At 38.9% G+C, this 21,459-nt stretch overlaps 1 protein-coding gene and 1 pseudogene across 2 annotated transcripts; both read left to right on the forward strand.

Annotated features, from left to right (window-relative positions):
- Positions 1–733: 733 nt before the first annotated feature.
- On the forward strand, positions 734–2,654 carry cxcr3.2 (chemokine (C-X-C motif) receptor 3, tandem duplicate 2). Of its 2 annotated transcripts, XM_047361326.1 has the most exons (3): positions 734–889; positions 1,067–1,681; positions 1,757–2,654. In XM_047361326.1, the coding sequence occupies exons 1-3, from the start codon at positions 854–856 to the stop codon at positions 2,168–2,170; spliced, it is 1,065 nt and encodes a 354-aa protein (XP_047217282.1). In that variant the 5' UTR covers positions 734–853; the 3' UTR covers positions 2,171–2,654. The 2 variants fall into 2 exon arrangements, with proteins under 2 accessions (XP_047217282.1, XP_047217281.1); XM_047361325.1 differs by having other exon boundaries at positions 735–889; positions 1,067–2,654.
- An 11,995-nt stretch (positions 2,655–14,649) lies between these two features.
- LOC124866300 lies at positions 14,650–19,635 on the forward strand (annotated as a pseudogene).
- Positions 19,636–21,459: the final 1,824 nt, after the last annotated feature.

A 21,459-nucleotide genomic window follows, 5' to 3' on the forward strand; every position in this document is an offset into this window, starting at 1 on the left:
TTGCGGTCTTATGTGCTACATGCGTGGTATGTTTTTATTTCCTAGATAAGCAAATGACTTAGTATCCTGTTCTGTTCAAAATGTTGTAAGTGTTGTTTGTCCTGCATCTGTGCCTAACGTGGTCACATCCTTTCTTCTTTACAAAATCTCAAAAGGTAGGTAAGTCGTTTTTAAATTTGTTTATTTTTTATTCTATCTTCTTCAAAATCTCTAAAATAAAACATTAAAAACGAGTTGTGAGCTTCATTTGAACATTTTAAACGTTTTTAAAACTATAGAAGACTTAGGGACAAATATAATGCAAAAGAGTATGAGATTAGTCCTGTAGACAGTGTGGTGATACACACTACAAACCAAAGCTGACCATATAAAAACAAGTAGTGGTGAGACTGATGTTTTTGTCCACAAAGCGCTTTCATTTCTCCAGGGAATGATTTTTTTTTTTTTTTAGTAAAAACTATTTCTCCTTTCCAAATTTTCACTTTTGATATTGTAAAATGTAAGCAGATTAAACGTTGCTAAAATATTTTTGAATTGTGTAAAATGTTGGGCATCTTCCTGAAAAAAATGTGTTTTTCTTTTCAAATTACATTCAGTAGACGTTTTTGCAGCCATGTGCAGACGTCTTAAAAATATGTCACAATTTCTTGACACACTCATCCATTCCCTCTATAGCTTCGTCCACATCTGTTTAAAGCGTACAAAGATTCAGTTCCTGAATTTCTGACTTCTTCTTTCTGATTGCTTGTTGTTTGGATAAGTGTGAACTAAAAGCTTTAACTGATACCTTCATTAGCAGAGTGTGCTCTTGGATGATTTCAGTTGTTCTGCTGCCTCCTTGTTTTCTGCAAACATGAATTCAACCACAACACATGGATATTTCTTTACTGTAAGTGGACACTTTAGTAATCCCTCTGCAATAATTCTAGTTTTGTTTTAGTTTTATTTTATATAAGAGAATTTTGAAATTATTAAACAGAAATTATTATTTCATATAGAAAACCATAAGCAAGATAGTTGAGCAATTTCCTTCATCAATCTGACTGAGATCTGTTTTTTTCTTTAGTATAATACGACTGATGATGATTATTACAACGATTATCCAGAAACTCGTGAGGTGATTGCAAGACCATGCAATCAGGAGGACATCTATAGTTTTGCTAAGAACTACTCCCCCGTTGTGTACAGCATGGTGTTTGTCCTGGCTGTTGTTGGCAACATCTTGGTGCTGTGTGTGATCAGACGCTACAGAAACTCTCAGAGCGGTGGAGCCTGTGCCTTCTCTCTGACAGACACCTTCCTCCTTCACCTGGCCATTTCTGACCTCCTGCTGGCCTTCACCCTACCCCTGTTTGCAGTGCAGTGGGCCCACCAGTGGGTGTTTGGCAAAGCAGTGTGCAAGATCTCGGGTGCTCTTTTCTCCTTGAACCGCTACAGCGGCATCCTTTTCCTGGCATGCATCAGTTTCGACCGGTACCTGGCCATTGTTCATGCTGTCAGGTCAGGGTGGAAACGCAACACCTGCCACGCTCAATTTGTATGTGCAGTCATCTGGGTGGTGTGCCTCGGCTTGAGCGGAGTTGACATTGCATTCAAAGAAGTGGTAGAGATGTTCGCTAATGACAACGAGAAGACAAACGTGTGCCAAGTGTGGTTCACTCAGAATGCCGACCAGTGGCAGGTGAGCTTGCAGCTTATCAGCGTGAGTCTGGGTTTTGGTCTTCCCCTGCTCATCATGCTCTACTGCTATGTCCAGATCTTCAGGTCTCTGTGCAATGCTTCTCGTCGTCAAAAGCGCAAGTCTCTCCGTCTCATCATCTCCTTGGTATCTGTGTTTGTCTTCTGCTGGGCTCCGTACAACTGCTTCCAGCTGGCAGACAGCCTGCAGAAGCTGGGTGTGGTGGCTGGGGGCTGCCAGTTTGGCCGTGTGCTGGACATTGGGATTCTGATTACTGAAAGCGTGGGGCTTTCGCACTGTGCCCTGAACCCTCTGCTGTACGGCTTTGTTGGGGTGAAGTTCAGGAGGGAGCTGCTGAAAATGTGCAAAGAGATGCTTGGACAGAGAGGCTGGTTAGGAATTGAAAGGTTGAAGGAGAGAAAATCTAGAAAAAACACAGGGTCAATAACCTCTGCAGAAAGTGAAAATACATCCTACTCTGTCATGGTGTGATATCGGTTAGAGATAAGTGAGGCTGTGTGTTGGAGAAAGGGTTCTAAAATACAGAAATTTAAAAAAATAAAACAAAAATGTTCTCACAATAATAACATTTATGTCATTACAATGGTGCTTAAATGTCAGTGTAGTTCACATCATGTTGTTTTGTTTTTAATGTTTTACTGCCAAAACTGTGGGACAGCATAGATTGTACATAATCCCACAGGCTGATGTCATTATAAAGCATTTCATGAGAATGGGTTGATTTTTGTGTCCATGGGTAACATCTTGAGAAATATGGGGATTTCTTCATGCTCCTTAAAAAAAAAAGCTTATTCTGCAGTTTAAAGGCAGACCTCAGCCTCAGTTGCGTTACTATTTTGAGGATGTGTTGAACATGAAAACTCTGTGCTATAAAATTTAAAATTTGTACATATACAAATTTACCAATGTGTTTTTATGAATTTATTTTAAATAAATGTTTTGCAATAAAAAGAAAGTTGTTTCCTCTTTGTAGCCTGACTTTGATCACCTTTGACTTAGAATAAACTTGACTTACGGGGGTTGGACAATGAAACTGAAACACCTGGTTTTAGACCACAATAATTTATTAGTATGATGTAGGGCCTCCTTTTGCGGCCAATACAGCGTCAAATCGTCTTGGGAATGACATATACAAGTCCTGCACAGTGGTCAGAGGGATTTTAAGCAATTCTTCTTGCAGGATAGTGGCCAGGTCACTACGTGATACTGGGGGAGGAAAACGTTTCCTGACTCGTTCCTCCAAAACACCCCAAAGTGGTTGAATAATATTTAGATCTGGTGACTGTGCAGGCCATGGGAGATGTTCAACTTCACTTTCATGTTCATCAAACCAATCTTTCACCAGTCTTGCTGTGTGTAATGGTGCATTGTCATCCTGATACAATGTTTGAACCATTGGATGCACATGGTCCCCAAAAATGGTTCGGTAGTCCTTGGCAGTGACGCGCCCATCTAGCACAAGTATTGGGCCAAGGGAATGCCATGATATGGCAGCCCAAACCATCACTGATCCACCCCCATGCTTCACTCTGGGCATGCAACAGTCTGGGTGGTACGCTTCTTTGGGGCTTCTCCACACCGTAACTCTCCTGGATGTGGGGAAAACAGTAAAGGTGGACTCATCAGAGAACAATACATGTTTCACATTGTCCACAGCCCAAGATTTGCGCTCCTTGCACCATTGAAACCGACGTTTGGCATTGACATGAGTGACCAAAGGTTTGGCTATGGCAGCCCGGCCGTGTATATTGACCCTGTGGAGCTCCCGACAGACAGTTCTGGTGGAAACAGGAGAGTTGAGGTGCACATTTAATTCTGCCGTGATTTGGGCAGCAGTGGTTTTATGTTTTTTGGATACAATCCAGGTTAGCACCGAACATCCCTTTCAGACAGCTTCCTCTTGCGTCCACAGTTAATCCTGTTGGATGTGGTTCGTCCTTCTTGGTGGTATGCTGACATTACCCTGGATACCGTGGCTCTTGATACATCACAAAGACTTGCTGTCTTGGTCACAGATGCCCCAGCAAGACGTGCACCAGCAATTTGTCCACTTTTGAACTCTGGTATGTCACTCATAATGTTGTGTGCATTTTAATATTTTGAGCAAAACTGTGCTCTTACCCTGCTAATTGAACCTTCACACTCTGCTCTTACTGGTGCAATGTGCAATCAATGAAGACTGGCTACCAGGCTGGTCCAATTTAGCCATGAAACCTCCCACACTAAAATGACAGGTGTTTCAGTTTCATTGTCCAACCCCTTGAGAGGTAAAGTGCAAAGGCACACCTCAGTATTAAGGCAAATTATATTATGACAACACAGGAAATTAAGACATCTGTGGATGAAAGTTGACCTTTACAAATTAATTAATCAGCACTACTCTTGTTTTTGTTAAAGGTTCCCTAATAAAACATGACATGTCAACAAAATACTATGGATTGTCAGCAATTTAATCTCAAACCCAAAAAACATTGTTATGTCAGCAAAAAAAAAACATCTTGTTGGTATAATATTATTTCAGACATAAATACATTGTCAACAAAATGTTCCTGCTGCTATATATACATACCTAAATACATACCTAATCTTTTTCTAAACCTGTCTTCCATTTTTATCTTAGAAATATAATAAATGTAATCACTTTATACTGGACACTTGATCCTGGTGCATGCTTTAATAAAAAAAGCAGTAAAAAAGCAGCTGTAGTGGGCAATGCATTTTTAGTTTTGCATTGCAGTGTTTTACAATGTACAGAATTTGAAGTCATGCTTCAGAGTAAATGTAAAGACATACTCATAAGTTGTTCAGACATGTGTAAGTAATTTTTCTAAGATCAGGAAAAGTTCTCAGACTCAGTGTATGATCTCATGACAATACAAGGCTGGATTTACGACCATTTGAGTCCCTGGGCTAGAGCCATTTTGGGAGCCGATATGTGTAGGAGAAACATAGGTTTCTCCTACACACACACGCACACACACATACATGCACATGCACACACACACCAACACAACACCAAAGATCTGGTCTAGACTACAAATGGGAAGTACATGAAGAAGAACCACTGTGGAAAATGAAACAGGCAGCCATGAGGTGGGAACAAGGGTCGCACCAAACAAGGAGAAGGAAACTACACTGTTTGTGAGCAGGTTTTTTGTTTGTCCTGGGAAAATGTAACAAACCCAAAAGCGTCACATGTTGTAGCAAAGCTGTTTTTAATTGTCTGTTATTTTGCTGCTACGTTTATAGCTTAGTATTTCCCAAGATGTTACTGGTTACAAAAGGCTAAGAACAACTCTTTTAAAGTTGTTTTAGTGCAGTGCACTCCAGAAATTAGATCTGTCAAAAACATCCATCCATCCATTTTCTATACAGAAGTCTATGGGCGAGAGGCAGGGCACACCCTGAACAGGTCGCTAGTCCATCGAAGAGCAACACAGAGCTTCACAGGACAAACAACCATGCACACACCCATTCACACCTAAGAGCAATTTAACCTAACAGTCATGTTTTTGAACTGTGGGAGGAAGCCGGAGTACCCAGAAAGAACCCACAATGCACAGGGAGAACATGCAAACTCCATGCAGAAAGACCCCCAGTTGGAAGTCGGACCCAGGACCTTCTTGCTGCAAGACAATAGTGCTACCAACTGCGCCACTGTGCAGCCCTGGCAAAGACATAGTGTTGGATGGGTGCAAAAACTTGTTATCACTCATGTAAAAACCTTGTGTTGCAAGGCACCTGCACTATGCCTTCCTCCCTGTGTGTGTGAGATCATTGTTATCTCTGTGTGAACCAGCCTCCTTTCCGTCTCACACACACACACCCTGTCTGAACTGTCTGTTGAACTGTGCATATAAATAAAGAGATAGGGTGTCAAAAACTTGGTAGTTTCACTGCAAAGTGGGCTACCCTTGTTGCAAGTAACTATGACTGTATCGTTCTTACCTCTGAGTTGACTAAATAATACCTAACATTTATTGGTCCTTCGTAGCCGGATTAATTCAATAACCTTATTTCTCTTTGCTTTAACAGTGACTCTGGGATCTGTGGGGGAAGCCTGACGTCGAGTGAAGCACCGCTGCACAGCCTCCACTAGCCGGAGTGGCTGAAAGTCCCGGTGTGTGTGAATTCACACCTGGCCAGTGGATTATCGCCTTCCTCGGCGCGGGGTGACTCTCACAGGGTCCAGAGAGTCACCAAGAAGTCAACTCCGAGGTGAGACAGTTTTAAAATACAGTTCATAGGAAAAGTACTTAACAGTCGTTGGTAGTGCGTCGCCGGTAAGGACGCTGCATTCGGATGGTTTTATTCCACCGTGAAAGGAATAGTGACAAATTTGGTACAATCCCGCCGTGAAGGGGATTAAAGAAAACGACTGAGGATTATTCCCCTGCGAGGGAATAGAGTAAGCGCTATATAAATAAAAGAAGAAAAGTACTTAAAAGTCGTTGGTAGTGCGTCGCCGGTAAGGACGCTGCATTGGGATGGTTTTATTCCACCGTGAAAGGAATAGTGACAAATTAAGGTAGGGCCCCGCCAAGAAGGGGGCCAAATAAAACGACTAAGGGTTATTCCCCTGCGAGGGAATAGAATAAGCGCTATAAAAGTAAAAAGAACGGAGTAAATTGAGCTCATAAAATACAAGTCCTTCTCAAAAAATTAGCATATTGTGATAAAGTTCATTATTTTCTATAATGTAATGATGAAAATGTAATATTCATATATTTTAGATTCATTGCACAGTAACTGAAATATTTCAGGTCCTTTATTGTCTTAATATGGATGATTTTGGCATACAGCTCATGAAAACCCAAAATTCCTATCTCACAAAATTAGCATATTTCATCCGACCAATAAAAGAAAAGTGTTTTTAATACAAAAAACGTCAACCTTCAAATAATCATGTACAGTTATGCACTCAATACTTGGTCGGGAATCCTTTTGCAGAAATGACTGCTTCAATGCGGCGTGGCATGGAGGCAATCAGCCTGTGGCACTGCTGAGGTCTTATGGAGGCCCAGGATGATTCGATAGCGGCCTTTAGCTCATCCAGAGTGTTGGGTCTTGAGTCTCTCAACGTTCTCTTCACAATATCCCACAGATTCTCTATGGGGTTCAGGTCAGGAGAGTTGGCAGGCCAATTGAGCACAGTGATACCATGGTCAGTAAACCATTTACCAGTGGTTTTGGCACTGTGAGCAGGCGCCAGGCCGTGCTGAAAAATGAAATCTTCATCTCCATAAAGCTTTTCAGCAGATGGAAGCATGAAGTGCTCCAAAATCTCCTGATAGCTAGCTGCATTGACCCTGCCCTTGATAAAACACAGTGGACCAACACCAGCAGCTGACACGGCACCCCAGACCATCACTGACTGTGGGTACTTGACACTGGACTTCTGGCATTTTGGCATTTCCTTCTCCCCAGTCTTCCTCCAGACTCTGGCACCTTGATTTCCGAATGACATGCAGAATTTGCTTTCATCTGAAAAAAGTACTTTGGACCACTGAGCAACAGTCCAGTGCTGCTTCTCTGTAGCCCAGGTCTGGGGAATGCGGCACCTGTAGCCCATTTCCTGCACACGCCTGTGCACGGTGGCTCTGGATGTTTCTACTCCAGACTCAGTCCACTGCTTCCGCAGGTCCCCCAAGGTCTGGAATCGGCCATTTTCCACAATCTTTCTCAGGGTCCGGTCACCTCTTCTTGTTGTGCAGCGTTTTCTGCCACACTTTTTCCTTCCCACAGACTTCCCACTGAGGTGCCTTGATACAGCAGTCTGGGAACTGCCTATTCGTTCAGAAATTTCTTTCTGTGTCTTACCCTCTTGCTTGAGGGTGTCAATAGTGGCCTTCTGGACTGCAGTCAGGTCAGCAGTCTTACCCATGATCGGGGTTTTGAGTGATGAACCAGGCTGGGAGTTTTAAAGGCCTCAGGAATCTTTTGCAGGTGTTTAGAGTTAACTCGTTGATTCAGATGATTAGGTTCATAGCTCGTTTAGAGACCCTTTTAATGATATGCTAATTTTGTGAGATAGGAATTTTGGGTTTTCATGAGCTGTATGCCAAAATCATCTGTATTAAGACAATAAAAGACCTGAAATATTTCAGTTAGTGTGCAATGAATCTAAAATATATGAATGTTACATTTTCATCATGACATTATGGAAAATAATGAACTTTATCACAATATGCTAATATTTTGAGAAGGACCTGTAATACCAAGTTAACTTACTTAACTTACTAAATTACAAGGTACCTGAAACTAACTGTGTGACTGTGTTGTGTGTGTTTGGAGGACTAAGCATTTTAATAGAATCAGCAGGATTCTGCTAGTCCTGTGTTTTCTTTTGCCCAGATTAAAACTACGTACTGGTGACTTTGGAGATTCAGGTCGGATTTCATTCCAGAAAATTAACACCGCTGCGTATTAGTCGCAGTAGAAGGGCGTGTTAATGTCCTCTCCATAAGTCTCATGCCAGTGACCTTTTATCTGGGACATTTATACTATAATTAAACTAACATAAAACATAATGGGGAAGAAACAAAGTAAACTAATTGACTTAGAAGGGGAGGTAAAGTTTATGGAGAACTATGTAAAAGGAGCAGGTATGATCTGTCATAGATAAAAAATAAAAAACATGGGTTTTTGGGCAAATTAGATACAAAGGATGTCTTAAAATTACAAGGGGATCTAAAATTAGCAATAATGAAAACTAAAAAGAGAAAAATAACAAAGAACAATGGGGAAGAGACAGAGAAAAAGCTCTGATTTAACAGAAATATGTACACGATGGCATAAAAATACGGATTTTCAGGTAACTTAATTATCACTGAAATCCTAAAACTACACGGGGATCTTAAACTGGAGATTATGCATTCAAAAGATTCAAGAAACAATAAAAAACCTTGCCAGATTATAATTTCAAAGGGGACTTTTCAGTCCCTGAGTGCACATAGTTGACAAACAGATTAAAACAAAAAGATGAATTAAAAAAACAATAAGAGCAGCCTTTAACTGACATAGACATAATACTGAGGCCTTAAGAAAAGCATAGGAAAAAACTTTCAGCTTAACTGAAAACAAATAAGGGGGGGCGGACTGCCACCCATCCCAGGTTAGAATACCAAGGTAGCCCCAAATTATAAAGACTAAGAGATGGTTTTAGAGGACGTGGTAAAAGAAGTTAAAAGAGGAGGTGACAATGTGGACAACATGGAAACTGTCCAACTGGACAACCCAGTGAACAATGACTAGAGAAGGGAGAACATAATGTTGTTAAAGAAGTAATCTGAGAGTAAAAGATTTTGTAGGCAAGCATTAGTGAGAAACAGGTGCTTTAAAAATCATTCTATGGTGTTATACTACCAACAATATCATGATAAAATGCAAAAGATTCATTTTACAGGGAAATAATTCCATATTTGGCTCAGATTGTGTGCATTCTTGATTTTTCCTCTTTGAGAGAAGTTAAATTTCAGCTCTGTGAAACGACCTTGACAAAGAGATGCAGCTGCCTGAAAACAAAGATAAAACTTCTGCAAACAGCAGAAGTCTGTCTCTGCTGAAAGGTCTGAAAAACATTGTAACTCTACCTCTGCATGTGTCAAACTCAAGGTCCGCGGGCCAAAACCGGACCTCAGAAGTTTAGTGATTCTCTAGAAGTAGAGCCTTTTAATATGGTGATTGTGTGCTTGAATGTTATTTTGTCAATCAATAAGCAGTTTTGTCTACATTCTGCCACAATCTGCCTTTTGAAAATGTTTTGAATCTTGCTCTTTATGTATAAAAAAAAAAAGAAAGAAAAGAAAAATTGGCTAAAGTCTGCAGACACAAAATGAACCTGGATTGAAGCTCTAACTATGTTTATTTCATCTGAGATCCTCTCCAAATGCAACAGTATATGTCAGTCTACATGAGATACTAACAACTTCACCTACTGGTATAATATAAAGATCTGATTGAATATGTGAAACAAACAATGATGAAAGTTTTTCAACAGGTGATGCTCATCCAGGAGGAAGACAGTGTTCCTAGGAAATGCAGCTCATTCATTAACAATCAATTTTTCTCCTATAGGTGGAAGTTTTGCTGACTAATCATAGGCTGGATCTATGAAACATTATGAGCACAGACCAAATGACCAAGGTTCTGACTGACTTATGAACCTCACTGACCTGACAATGATAACATGACACCCAACAGATAACACCTTTAAGGTGGACCCCACTAAGACCACCTTATTGATTCTTGGTGAATAAAAAAAAAGAATTGAAGCGTTCAAAACAGACCTTGTGGAAACAAAAGGGGTTATGAGGAAACAATGTGCATTTTAAGAATAATAGAAGTCAAATTATGTTCAAATTTTTGCAAATAAAATTACTCTGACAGAGAAATAAGTAAGTAGTGTGTGAATGTGTGTGAATGGGAATGACTGATTTCATTGTAATGCATCTTTGAGGGACCTTAAAAGCGCTAATAAAGGTCTGATGTTCTGATGATCTTTGCCAAATTTATATCTTAATAAGGTTTCCAGAATCTTTTTCGAAAAATCATATAAAGATGGCAAAGGTTCTACCTCTATTGAAAATACTGATAACCATAAGAAAGTTCATAGACCCGTCTTGAATTTTTCCTAATTCTTTTACAAACAGGTTATTTAAACTTTCATGTGGCCAAATGTCTGTATTTGACTTTCTGTTTTTGTGAAATAAATGTCTGTTTCATGTTATGTAAAAATTAGAGTCCTCAACATTACCATAATAATATTAGGTCAGTTCTCTATGGTAAAACAAAAAGATTTTAACAGATGTTTAGACTTTTTCCAGTCAGGTTCAAAATGATTGAATTAGACTCAAACTTAACATAAGATGAAATGAACCTTAACAGAATTACTGGACTGGACTGAAATAGAGAAAACTTTAGTTAATTGAAACAAACTTTAGTTACTTGAACTAAATACAAAGCTGACTGAAACTGGATGTTGTATCTATAAAACTGGGTAAGATAAACTAAGATTATAAGATATAATATGCCCTTCATTTTTTGTGTTCATCAGTGAGTGAGTTTTTATTTTTTATTTTTAATAAGAACTAAACCAAGCATTATTTATAATAATAGCAACTACCAAAAATAGTGATCTCATTTTTAAATGTAATAAGGACTTACTTAATAAAATATGATAAAAAAGAATAATAAGAATTTGGAAAAACAGAGGCTTTAAACCTCTGCAGGAACAGCACTGACACTGTCAAAGGTAGATCCTAATACAGGAATCTGGAAGCTCACTCTGGCGTGGACAGTCAAAGTCCATCCAAGGATACATTTAGATGAGGCAGAGGGACAAATACAGGGCTTAGCTGAGAGCAAAGAGAGCAACATGCACCCTGCCCTATCTGCTGTCCCACCTGCACTGTGGTCCCAATCATCAACTGATGTAGGGCTTATAAAGGGGTTCCCACCATACAAGGTTAAACTAATATCTGAAAAAAGGCCATTAGTCCGCCAATACCCCTTAAAACCAGAAGCTGAAGAAGGTACTAAGCCAGTAATACAAGATATGTTGAAGTCAGGAATATTAAGAGAAGCACCTGACGCTACATGCAAGACATATCACACTGACATCGCTATTATTATCACAGCCAAACATAACTCTAAAAAGATGTGCCCTTTAAATCCAAGTACTCTAATACCTACTGCAGAAGATGGAAAACCACTTTCTTATAAAGCAAAAGTTGAAGAAGACACAAAACCCAGAAGAGACATTTCTCAAACCCTTATACCAGATTCATGTGTTGTGTTTGTAGATGGCTCAGCATCTAAAGATGAATATGGAAAGAATAGAGTTGGTTATGCAGTAACAACCATCGATAGGATAATAGAAGCTAAATCTCTACCCAATACATGCTCAGCCCAAACAGCAGAATTATATGCTGTAGTAAGAGCCTGTGAACTACATGAGGGACAAATACTTACTATATACACAGACAGCCAATACGTTTTCGGATCAGTACATCACCATGCTAAGATTTGGCAAAATAGAGGTTTTAAAACATCATCAGGGACAGAACTAACTCATTTCAACCTATTAAAGAGAAAATGTCAGATCTGCTATTTATAGACACAGACGTGCTGAAAGACGCCCAACAGTCAGCACCCAAGACAGAAATAAAGGCCTGGCTTAAGAGAGGAGCACAGAGAAAAGATGACATCTATCAGATAGAAGATAAACCAATCCTCCCAAAAAAGTTATACAACACAGCGGCTACAGTGACACATTGGGAAGACCCACGTGTCAAGGGGGGAATATGTCACATCTGGTAAAGCATTAATGCTACACTATAAATTTTTCTGACTATGCAAATCATTTTTGCAGATCATGCATAATTTGTTGCAAACACGGGGGAAGAAATATTGCCTAGTTGTAATAGATGAACCTAGTGACACATTTCTTCCCCACATATGGTATCCCACAGATTATAAGGTCAGATAATGGAACTCATTTTGTAAATAAATTAATAGAACTAAGTTCTAAAGCATTAGGGTTTCAGTTAAAGATTAAGGAAAACAATGGAAGAAACAGGGAGGCCATGGCCCGAATGCCTATCCCTGGTTAATTATGGATGAGAATAACTCCAAATCAAACTGGTCTTACTCCATTTGCCACCTACTGTACATCATTGTATAACTCCACCCACTGTGTTCTGAGCCTGAGATCACGTGACACCAAGTTGCTGATGTGAATTTGTATTCTCAAAGAAATAGTACATGGCAGACCGTTTTCTCTGCCCTCTGACATGAATGAAATAGAGAAAGCACAACAGGAACCTTCATTAGCTGAGTGGATGAATAAAATGTTGCAGACAAAAGAAGAACAAATGTCCAGTGGTCTGCCGATAATCTCTGCTCCTATCCCACAGAATGACTTGAGGCCTGGAGACCTGGTCCTGATTAAGACACTCCACCGGAAGCATTGGAGCACTCCTTGGTGGAAAGGGCCGTTTCAAGTACTCCTGACAACGCCCACAGCTCTGAAAATAGCAGAGAGGCCTTCCTGGATCCATAAAAGCCACTGTAAGCCAGTTTTGCCGTTACAGGAGCCAAACCAACCGACGGGGTAGCAGAGGAAGTCCGGGTTCAAAGATGGCCCAGCGTCTCAAACCGGTGAAGAAAACAGCTGATCTGCGCCCAATTATAAAATGGCTCTTTGTAACTTGTGGACAGGACTGATAAGCCTGAGCTTAATTCTGGTAGCAGGACTCTTTCTCTATCTAAAGCAGGATCCACAGGAGGTGATACCGAACCAGAAGAGATGGACATCAGACGGGACCCATCTCAGAACACTGACGGAAGAACATGACGCACATCCATTCCTACAGAATTTCTGGTATTGTTCATGGTGGCATATGCAACACTGAACCAGGTAGAAATGCACGTAAATGAAGGGGACGATTATGATGACATGTTGTAAATAAATCACATCAAAAGCCTGAGTGTACTCATACATTGTATTTCATAAAATGACCTTACAGCAGAAAATCGAAAGAAGTTGTTGCTTAAGTGAAATGAGAAAAAGTACAATGATGACATAAACAGGGCAGATTTTTTAATTCTTTTATTTTTATGATTTCAAGTATTATTCTTTTATTTTTATGATTTCAAGTATTATTCTTTTATTTTTATGATTTCAAGTATTATTCTTTTATTTTTATGATTTCAAGTATTATTCTTTTATTTTTATGATTTCAAGTATTATTCTTTTATTTTTATGATTTCAAGTATTATTCTTTTATTTTTATGATTTCAAGTATTAATCAACATTTAACTTTTAATGGTCGCCGAGGGCGGTATGAGTATTTCCCACAAAATATAATCTGTTTACCATCCGTGGGTTTTCGCTCATACAAAGTATTTTTCTTACTCGTTTTTATATTAAATGTTTTTACTTGTGATAAAAGGAGGGACTGTTGGATGGGTGCAAAAACTTGTTATCACTCATGTAAAAACCTTGTGTTGCAAGGCACCTGCACTATGCCTTCCTCCCTGTGTGTGTGAGATCATTGTTATCTCTGTGTGAACCAGCCTCCTTTCCGTCTCACACACACACACCCTGTCTGAACTGTCTGTTGAACTGTGCATATAAATAAAGAGATAGGGTGTCAAAAACTTTGTAGTTTCACTGCAAAGTGGGCTACCCTTGCTGCAAGTAACTATGACTGTATCGTTCTTACCTCTGAGTTGACTAAATAATACCTAACACATAGATTGTCAAAAAGCATAAGAACTGCAGAGCTATGACTGGTATAGGGTAGAGTCCATAATGGGGAACTAAACATATATTCAAAAACCATTTAACCATTTTTTAGTACCTACACTACCTTCAATCCCACTCTTGCACTTGGAAAACAGTTAAACATGCATTGATATTGATTATAAAAATTAGTCTCCTAAAAAGGTATTAACAGTAGCAATGTAAATATTTATTGCCACTCTCAAATTGTCTCCAGCTTTATCGCCCCGGAATCACCCAAGTTATTCTCCTTTTTTTATTTAAATACATTTGACCTGAAAGAATAAAAGCCATTTTACATCTTTTTTGTCTTATTTTCTGTAATAAGCTAAAGTGAAATTCTCTGTTTTTCAACAAAGACAAAAGCTCCATCTAGTGCAAAATGACTGTACATGCAGTATTGCTTTGTGTTTGTCACGCATTGTTGTTAAATTACGTCAACACGGACGTTAGCGGAAGTGCGAGATGATTGTCTTCAAAAATAACACACGCATTTCTTAAAATAATTCCTTATATCATGTTATTTGTGCCATTTAAGTGCAAACAATTACTTTAAACCAACTCAGACGCGTGTTTGTGTTGGTTCTTTACCCTTTTTACAGGTTTCATGTTTGTATTTGGGTAAATGTAGTTCATTAAGAATTTACTTTGAAAAGCAATCTAATCAAAACATGTTATTTCGTGTTAATTGGCAGAATGGGGAACAAAACATCAATTTGGTCGCCAAGTCATCGATAATCCAACGAAGCAAAGTGAGAAAAAGTGTTAAAGTCTGTGTTCGTCCGTCGTGACCTATTCAACGACTTTATTTCACAGTAAGATCTGGCAGAGAGACGCGCAACTTCCTGCATGTGTGTTTTTTAATGGCAGTATGTCTTGATACGGCGTATTTTTTTTTTTTTTTTTGTTTCCGTAGATCCACCCCCAGACCCATTTAAAGGAAGGTTTCGTTTGTACATAAATAGTAATTATCTATGAATTTTAATTGAGGAAACCGAGAAGATCCGTGTGCACTTTTTTGTCAGTTTAATTTGACAGGCGCTTGACAGCTGCAGCGAGAAGTCTGAGGCATCCAACCAAGACCGAGAATTGCCTGCGAGTTGTTTCGCTTTTGGTGTCTTCGTCTTGGATCACGGAGGTGAACTTCACAGCTAATGTCGGTAAGTGATCACATTTATATTTGCAAAACCGCTCTGGACTTGTTGTTAAAAGCCGCGGTGGTACTTTGCATTCACTTTTTAGTTTCGACAAGGTCTCTGCATGTTATGTAATGCAAATGGTCGAAACTTATTGCAAATGTTCTTCTGATAAGATGGTATCCAGCTGTGTCGGTTATGGAGTATGGCTTTCCGCAACAAAACAGGTTTTTTTTAAAAAGCACGTAAAACACCATGTTTGCTTTAATTGGTTTCATTGTGTTGAATATTTTTTTTTATTTCTTTTAATGCCTTTTTATAGTTTGCAGTTATTTACACCACTTTGTTTCAGCTGTGGTTGTTTTAAAGCGCTTTATAAATAAAAATTGTATGGTGTAAAAAAAAAAAAAAAAAAAACATTCCCTCATAATTCTACCTGTGTGTGTCTTTGTGTTGATGACATCACAAGAGGCAAAAGAACCGAGCTGATCACCTGGCATTAGTATAAACAATGGCAGACATTTGTCTTTGGACACATTTGGGCAGATTCTGAGGCATTCTTGCCCCATCCCAGTTCGCCTTCGTCCTCTTAACAAATTATGATTGTATTTAGTGTTGAAAAATATTTGTGAAATCCATGCAGAGTTCTTGCATACACCTCATCTGTTTTGCTACAGTCATACAGATTACCAGTAAACACTTTTGAAGGAGGAATTTGGTTTAAAACATGTAGGTAAATGGGGAAAAACCCACAAGAGAAAAATAAATGGACGTACCCCAAACACTTCTAATGTGATGTCAGTAGAGGTTAGGATAGATACTGTTTACAACCAAATGGCAAAAAAAACAAAAAAAAACAAAACAAACTGCGACATGTTGATGTGGAGATGACAAACTATATCTAAAGAAAAGAAAATGTCCAGATGCTTTGAATAATTCAGTGGGACATAAAACTATTTGTGGGACTAGGAGGAAGTGTTTTTGTCACTTTCCCAACTCCACACTTGCAAAACGATGACATTGCAACATGCAGGCTATGAGTCTCAGCATGTGAATAAAATATCAGCTGGGTTTTCCAAAAGTAAATTTTTTAAATTGCTCTGCTCTGTTAGGCTGTTGTTAGTGCAAAGAGAGTGAGAGAGAGAGAGATACGGGGGAGTATAAAAGTTTGTGTTGCTTAGAAGCCATATCACTTCTGAATTCTCTCTTGTTTCTGTTTCTCCACTGAAGCTTACAATGAACATAACTCTTGATGGAATATTTAATCAGAATGAGCCCTATGACTACGATGCTGACTACGAATATAAAGAGGACGCTGAATCCAAGGCCGGGAAAGTAGTGTGGATCCCACTTCTGTACTCAGTGTTGGTGATTTTTGGCCTGCTGGGGAATGGACTTCTCCTGGCAATCCTGGCTCAGAAGAGGCGATCTTGGAGCGTATCGGACAGCTTTATTCTTCAACTAGGTGTGATGGACATCCTGCTGCTGCTGACTCTGCCTTTCTACGCTGCTCATGCCAATCAGAGCTGTGGATGGTGCTCACAGACTTTCCTGAGGATCTGTGGAGCTGTTTTTATGGTAAGCTTTGTGTTAAAATCAGATACTGAAAGTAAAAGGGATATCTGTTCTGTTGAAAATTTTTGGCTGCAGCAGCTTGTTATATCCTGTTAATGAACAAAAAACTCTTATCAGATAGGCTCACTGCCTTTAAACTCCCCTTAATATAGCATCTAAACTTTACAGGGACTGTTAGAGAGCTTCAAGTAAAGGAATCTCACAACAATATTCACAAGAAATGTTATCTCATTATCTGAGGCTTTAATATCAGTAGTGACTTTCATTAGTGCTGCTTCTAACAGAGCATTTATAATGGAATTTCTTGCTGACTATGTTTTTCTTTTTTTAGATCAATATACATATTGGGATCTTTCTGCTGGTTTGCATCTGTCTGGATCACTACGTGTCCTTCATCTATGCTGGGCAGTGTTCCTGCCACAGAGCCAGCTTGGCATTTATAGGCTGGTTGCTGGTCTGGCTCGTCTCTATTGTCCTTACTGTGCTGGACTGGATTTGCATCCCGCTTGTGCCAGATTCAATGCCAGGGAAAGCCCTCTCTGCTCACAGTTACCCTGAGTCTGGAGAAGACTGGCAGCTAATTTCACGTGGACTCCACCTTGTAGTGGGATTCCTCCTGCCAGCACTCATCCTAATTGTGTGCTGCTCCCACATCATGATACAATGCAGATCCAATGGAAAGCAGAGGAAGAGACCTGTTGTGCTCATCCTGTCTCTGGTTGCAGTTTTCTTGCTCTGCTGGATCCCATACAACATCGCCCTCGTCATAGACGTCATCTGCTACATATCAAAAGACATTCTCAAACCGTTCTTTGCAGGTCATATCAGTTCTATGAAAGAAGCTGTAAAAGTCACTTCAGCTGTAGGCTGCATCAGTGCCTCCCTCAGACCTCTTTTATATTTTTTCCTTTGTGGAAGCTTCCGGAAGGGAATATTCAGCCTTCTTAAATGTGCTAATATTGAAAGCAAGGGCTCACTGTGGCAGCTGGGCGTGGACAAGGAGGCCCCACATGACCAGTGTCAGTCAGAAGACGAGATGAAAAAGATGACAAGCACACCACAACAAGCTGAGCCTGTTTAAGTATGATGAACAAAAATACTCCAGTGTGACTCAGATATCACCTGAAAGACACTCTGCCCGAGGAACGGGAATTTATAAAACTTCTTTGGCGATGTGGAAAATGTATGTTTACATTTTACAGAATGACTTTTAAAAAATGGAAAAGACCCGCATTGCGTAACAGCATGAAAGTTTCCGAGCCTCGTCACATTTACATGAACTGTTTGACATTATTATTGCACAATATGAGCTTGTCATTTTTAATGAAAAGGTATAAACATATTTTTTACGTTTTAATTTTGTATAGGTTGTAATTCAGTATAATGAAATAGATTTATTTTATATTTACCAAGTACATAGAAGTGTCATTTTACGTGTTTGAACTAATTACAGTTGCAATCTGAAATAGTCATCCTCCTTATCTAAAAACTCTGTTGTGATGTAGATGAAAGAAACTGACAATAAATGACAAAACACGATTTGATACATATGAGTTATTTTGGTAGTTAACAGTTAAGTTCAAATGAAAATTGGAGCTATTAATACATGTGCTTGTATTAATGATGTTCATCCCCCCACTACAGTATTTTGTAAAGCACACTTACTAGTTATTTATGTGAAATAGCCCCTAGCTCAGGGAGGTGCTTCAACTGCTTTCTTTAAACATCGTGAGTCAGAATAAATCTCGTGACTGACGTCACTCAAGTACTTTCATGATCTTTTTCTGAACCAAGCTATGGTTGACCTAGTGACGTTTTTGTGGGTAATTTCTTGCTGGAAAGTCCAATGATCACAAAGGTTTAATTTTTCAACAGGAACAACATGTTCCTTTTTAAAATGACTTGGTGTTCCAGGAATTGCCAGACACATGATCAAGCTTGCAATTACGGTTGCTGAAAAAGGCCCCACATCATCATTCACCCACCTCCATGCTTAGAACAATGGTTGCTAGCCTTTTGCATGCCAATCACATGGCTGCTACAAGTGTCCAAACAGTTCTAGGTTGGTTTCATTAATGGATTGAACTGTCTCCTAAAACTATGTGGTCTTATCCAGATTCCTCTGCCATGTTCCAGTCCACTTTGATGTTCCTTGTCAAGAGTAATGTGAGTTTTGGAATTGGGCAACGGTGTCCTTGTTAATTCAGTGCAAGTCTTATATTTGCCAAGCCCAAGTTTTATGAGGTAACCCTGTTGGTGTCTTGTAGTCACATGGAGTTAGTCTTAGGTGTCCCAACTAAGCTAACAATTCTTGACAAAATCTTGGCCTGCCTTCCATGGCAAGCTAGTTTTGCAGCTGGACCATACATTTTAAACATCCTTATAATGCCTCTAATGGTGTCATTTGAGATCTTACATTTTTTAGGTGAAGAAATAATCTTATCAGCTTTTGTTTTGTCCTTTTTTGTCTTTCCTATGATTACAACTAACCTTGCATATGCACCACAGCTGAAATAAGTGAAGGATCATTAAAGAGTTCTCAAAGGAATAATTGCATTTTATCTCCACTTTAGGCCATAGAAACTGTCATTTAGCTTTAAAAGCAACAGTATTATGTGGAGGTTGAATACATCTGGCATGGCTATCTTAACTAATTGTGCTGTTTCGTTAATTTTATGTATCAATCAAGTCATTAAAAAAATGTGCTCTTTGCATGACACTGTCATTGAAAAAGCCTTGAAGTCTTTGGGGGTTGAATATTTCTGATTGCTACAGTGTGTGATAACTAGCGCCAGAGTTTATAAGCCCTTTTTCTTGTCAGTGTTATTTCCACCTCAAGCCTCACTTTGTTACATTTTGTCACTATGTAACCAAAAAGATTCTGCTGTCTTCAAGTAACCAAACACCTACACCCAATAAACTTTCACTTTGTTTTTTTATTTTCTTTCTCTTTTTTTTTTATCTTAAACCAGCAACACACCATTTCCAGGATTGCACCGTCCTCCGAGCACAGTGCTATAGGGAGGTATTTTAAGTTCACACATCTTACATTAATTTATTTTTGGCTGAGTTGTTCCACCAGCTGAGGCTAGTGATTTGAACTGTGTGTTGGTTCTGCAGCTTCATTATAGTGGAGCTTTGTGCACAGTGAAAGGAACTGTGTTTGCTATGTGTTTGAGGCCATGACTTTTAATATGGGTGGATAACACAGAGACCTTAAGGAGAAAAAAAGCCCTTCAAAAGGGGACAAAAAAACCCAAATGTCCTGAAAAACAAAATTCTTTATAAATCGCTGAAGCAGTTTTGCGAGTTATGGCCTGCAAGCTAAGTTTCCATTTTCAGCCCAGGTCATATTGACTATAAATACAGTATAAATTGAACTAAATGCTAATTACTTACAAAGATTACTCATTTTATTTAAAACTTGTAGAAAATGGAAAATCATCATACATCATTTCCTTGGTTACACTTGTTGTTTATGCTTCTGTAAAAGATAAGACATTTAATATGTGGCTCCACACAGGCCTCTCCAGTCTCTCAGTCCCAGAATATGAGAATATGTTTGTTTCACTCTACTGCTTCAACTGTGTATTTTAATACTTGTTGCATGGATTACACAAAAGGATATTTATTGTAATTTTATGGATTTAACTGTGAGCAGTTAATAAATGTTGCATGGATTACATGGAAAGATCTCAGCTTATTTTGACAACAGCTGTATAAATATGAGCATATGTAACAACAGGAAGGGATGTAGCAGATAATGAAATATATTAGAAAATTAAGTCACTGAGAGAAAAGTATATGTAGGGCAACATGAATACTGCAAGTATCTGTAGCAGCTGGATGAGTTGTAACAGAGTTCACAGTGACCACGTAAAGTGACTAGTGTATGAATGGGAGGAGGGATTATTGGGAATTTATCAGTTTTATGATGTCTGGGATGAAGCTATTGCTGAATCTGGTTGTTCTGCATGTTCAGCTGCTGAACCTTTTACCAGACGGCAACAGGGAGAAAAGTCTGTGATGGGGGTGGGTGGAAACGTTTGTAAAGGTCCGAGTCCTGGTCAGACAAGTTAAGATTGGTCATGATCCAAGAACTTCTAAAAAATCGCGTGGGCTCTGAGTCAGGTCAATTTGAATAATTGTAACACGACCTTTGGTCTATAAAGATTAAAGACCTCCCAACAGGTCTCACAATAAGGTAAAAGTGAACATCCATCAGTTTCATCATTTCTTGTCTAACATGTTTTTTCTTAAACAACAAGTCAACAACACTTATACTAACTTCCTTTAGAGTTGATGACACCACATATTGTTTATGTCCATCAGTTGTTTCCTGTATTAGGATGAAAAGGTGGTTAAATAGTTTAGGTGAAAGGTTGATTTAGTAGATTAATTATTTGTAAAAGTGAAAGGCATGACTTTTGTTAAATTCAACCTGTTAATAACCATAGAAAACTATCTAATTCTAAATCCTAAATCTTAAAGTTTGCTTAGGTGCAATAAAACATGTTTTATTAGACCTACAACCAAAGATGTACTTAGAACCAAATCCTACCCACTTTTTGGAACTTAACCTGTGAAGTAAAACACAAATGTTTCACTACCTGCAGCCTGAACTTGTGTGATCCCTTAGAAATCCAAAGGATGCCATTAAGAAAGTTTCAGTTAAAGACAAGAGTTCAGCAGAGACAAAGTCTTATCTCAATTGCTTTTTTCATATACTAGTACTATAGCTGAAAAGCTACGTTTTAAAATAG

Source organism: Girardinichthys multiradiatus, chromosome 3 (genome assembly GCF_021462225.1).
Source record: "Girardinichthys multiradiatus isolate DD_20200921_A chromosome 3, DD_fGirMul_XY1, whole genome shotgun sequence".
Classification (NCBI taxonomy): Eukaryota; Metazoa; Chordata; class Actinopteri; order Cyprinodontiformes; family Goodeidae; genus Girardinichthys; species Girardinichthys multiradiatus.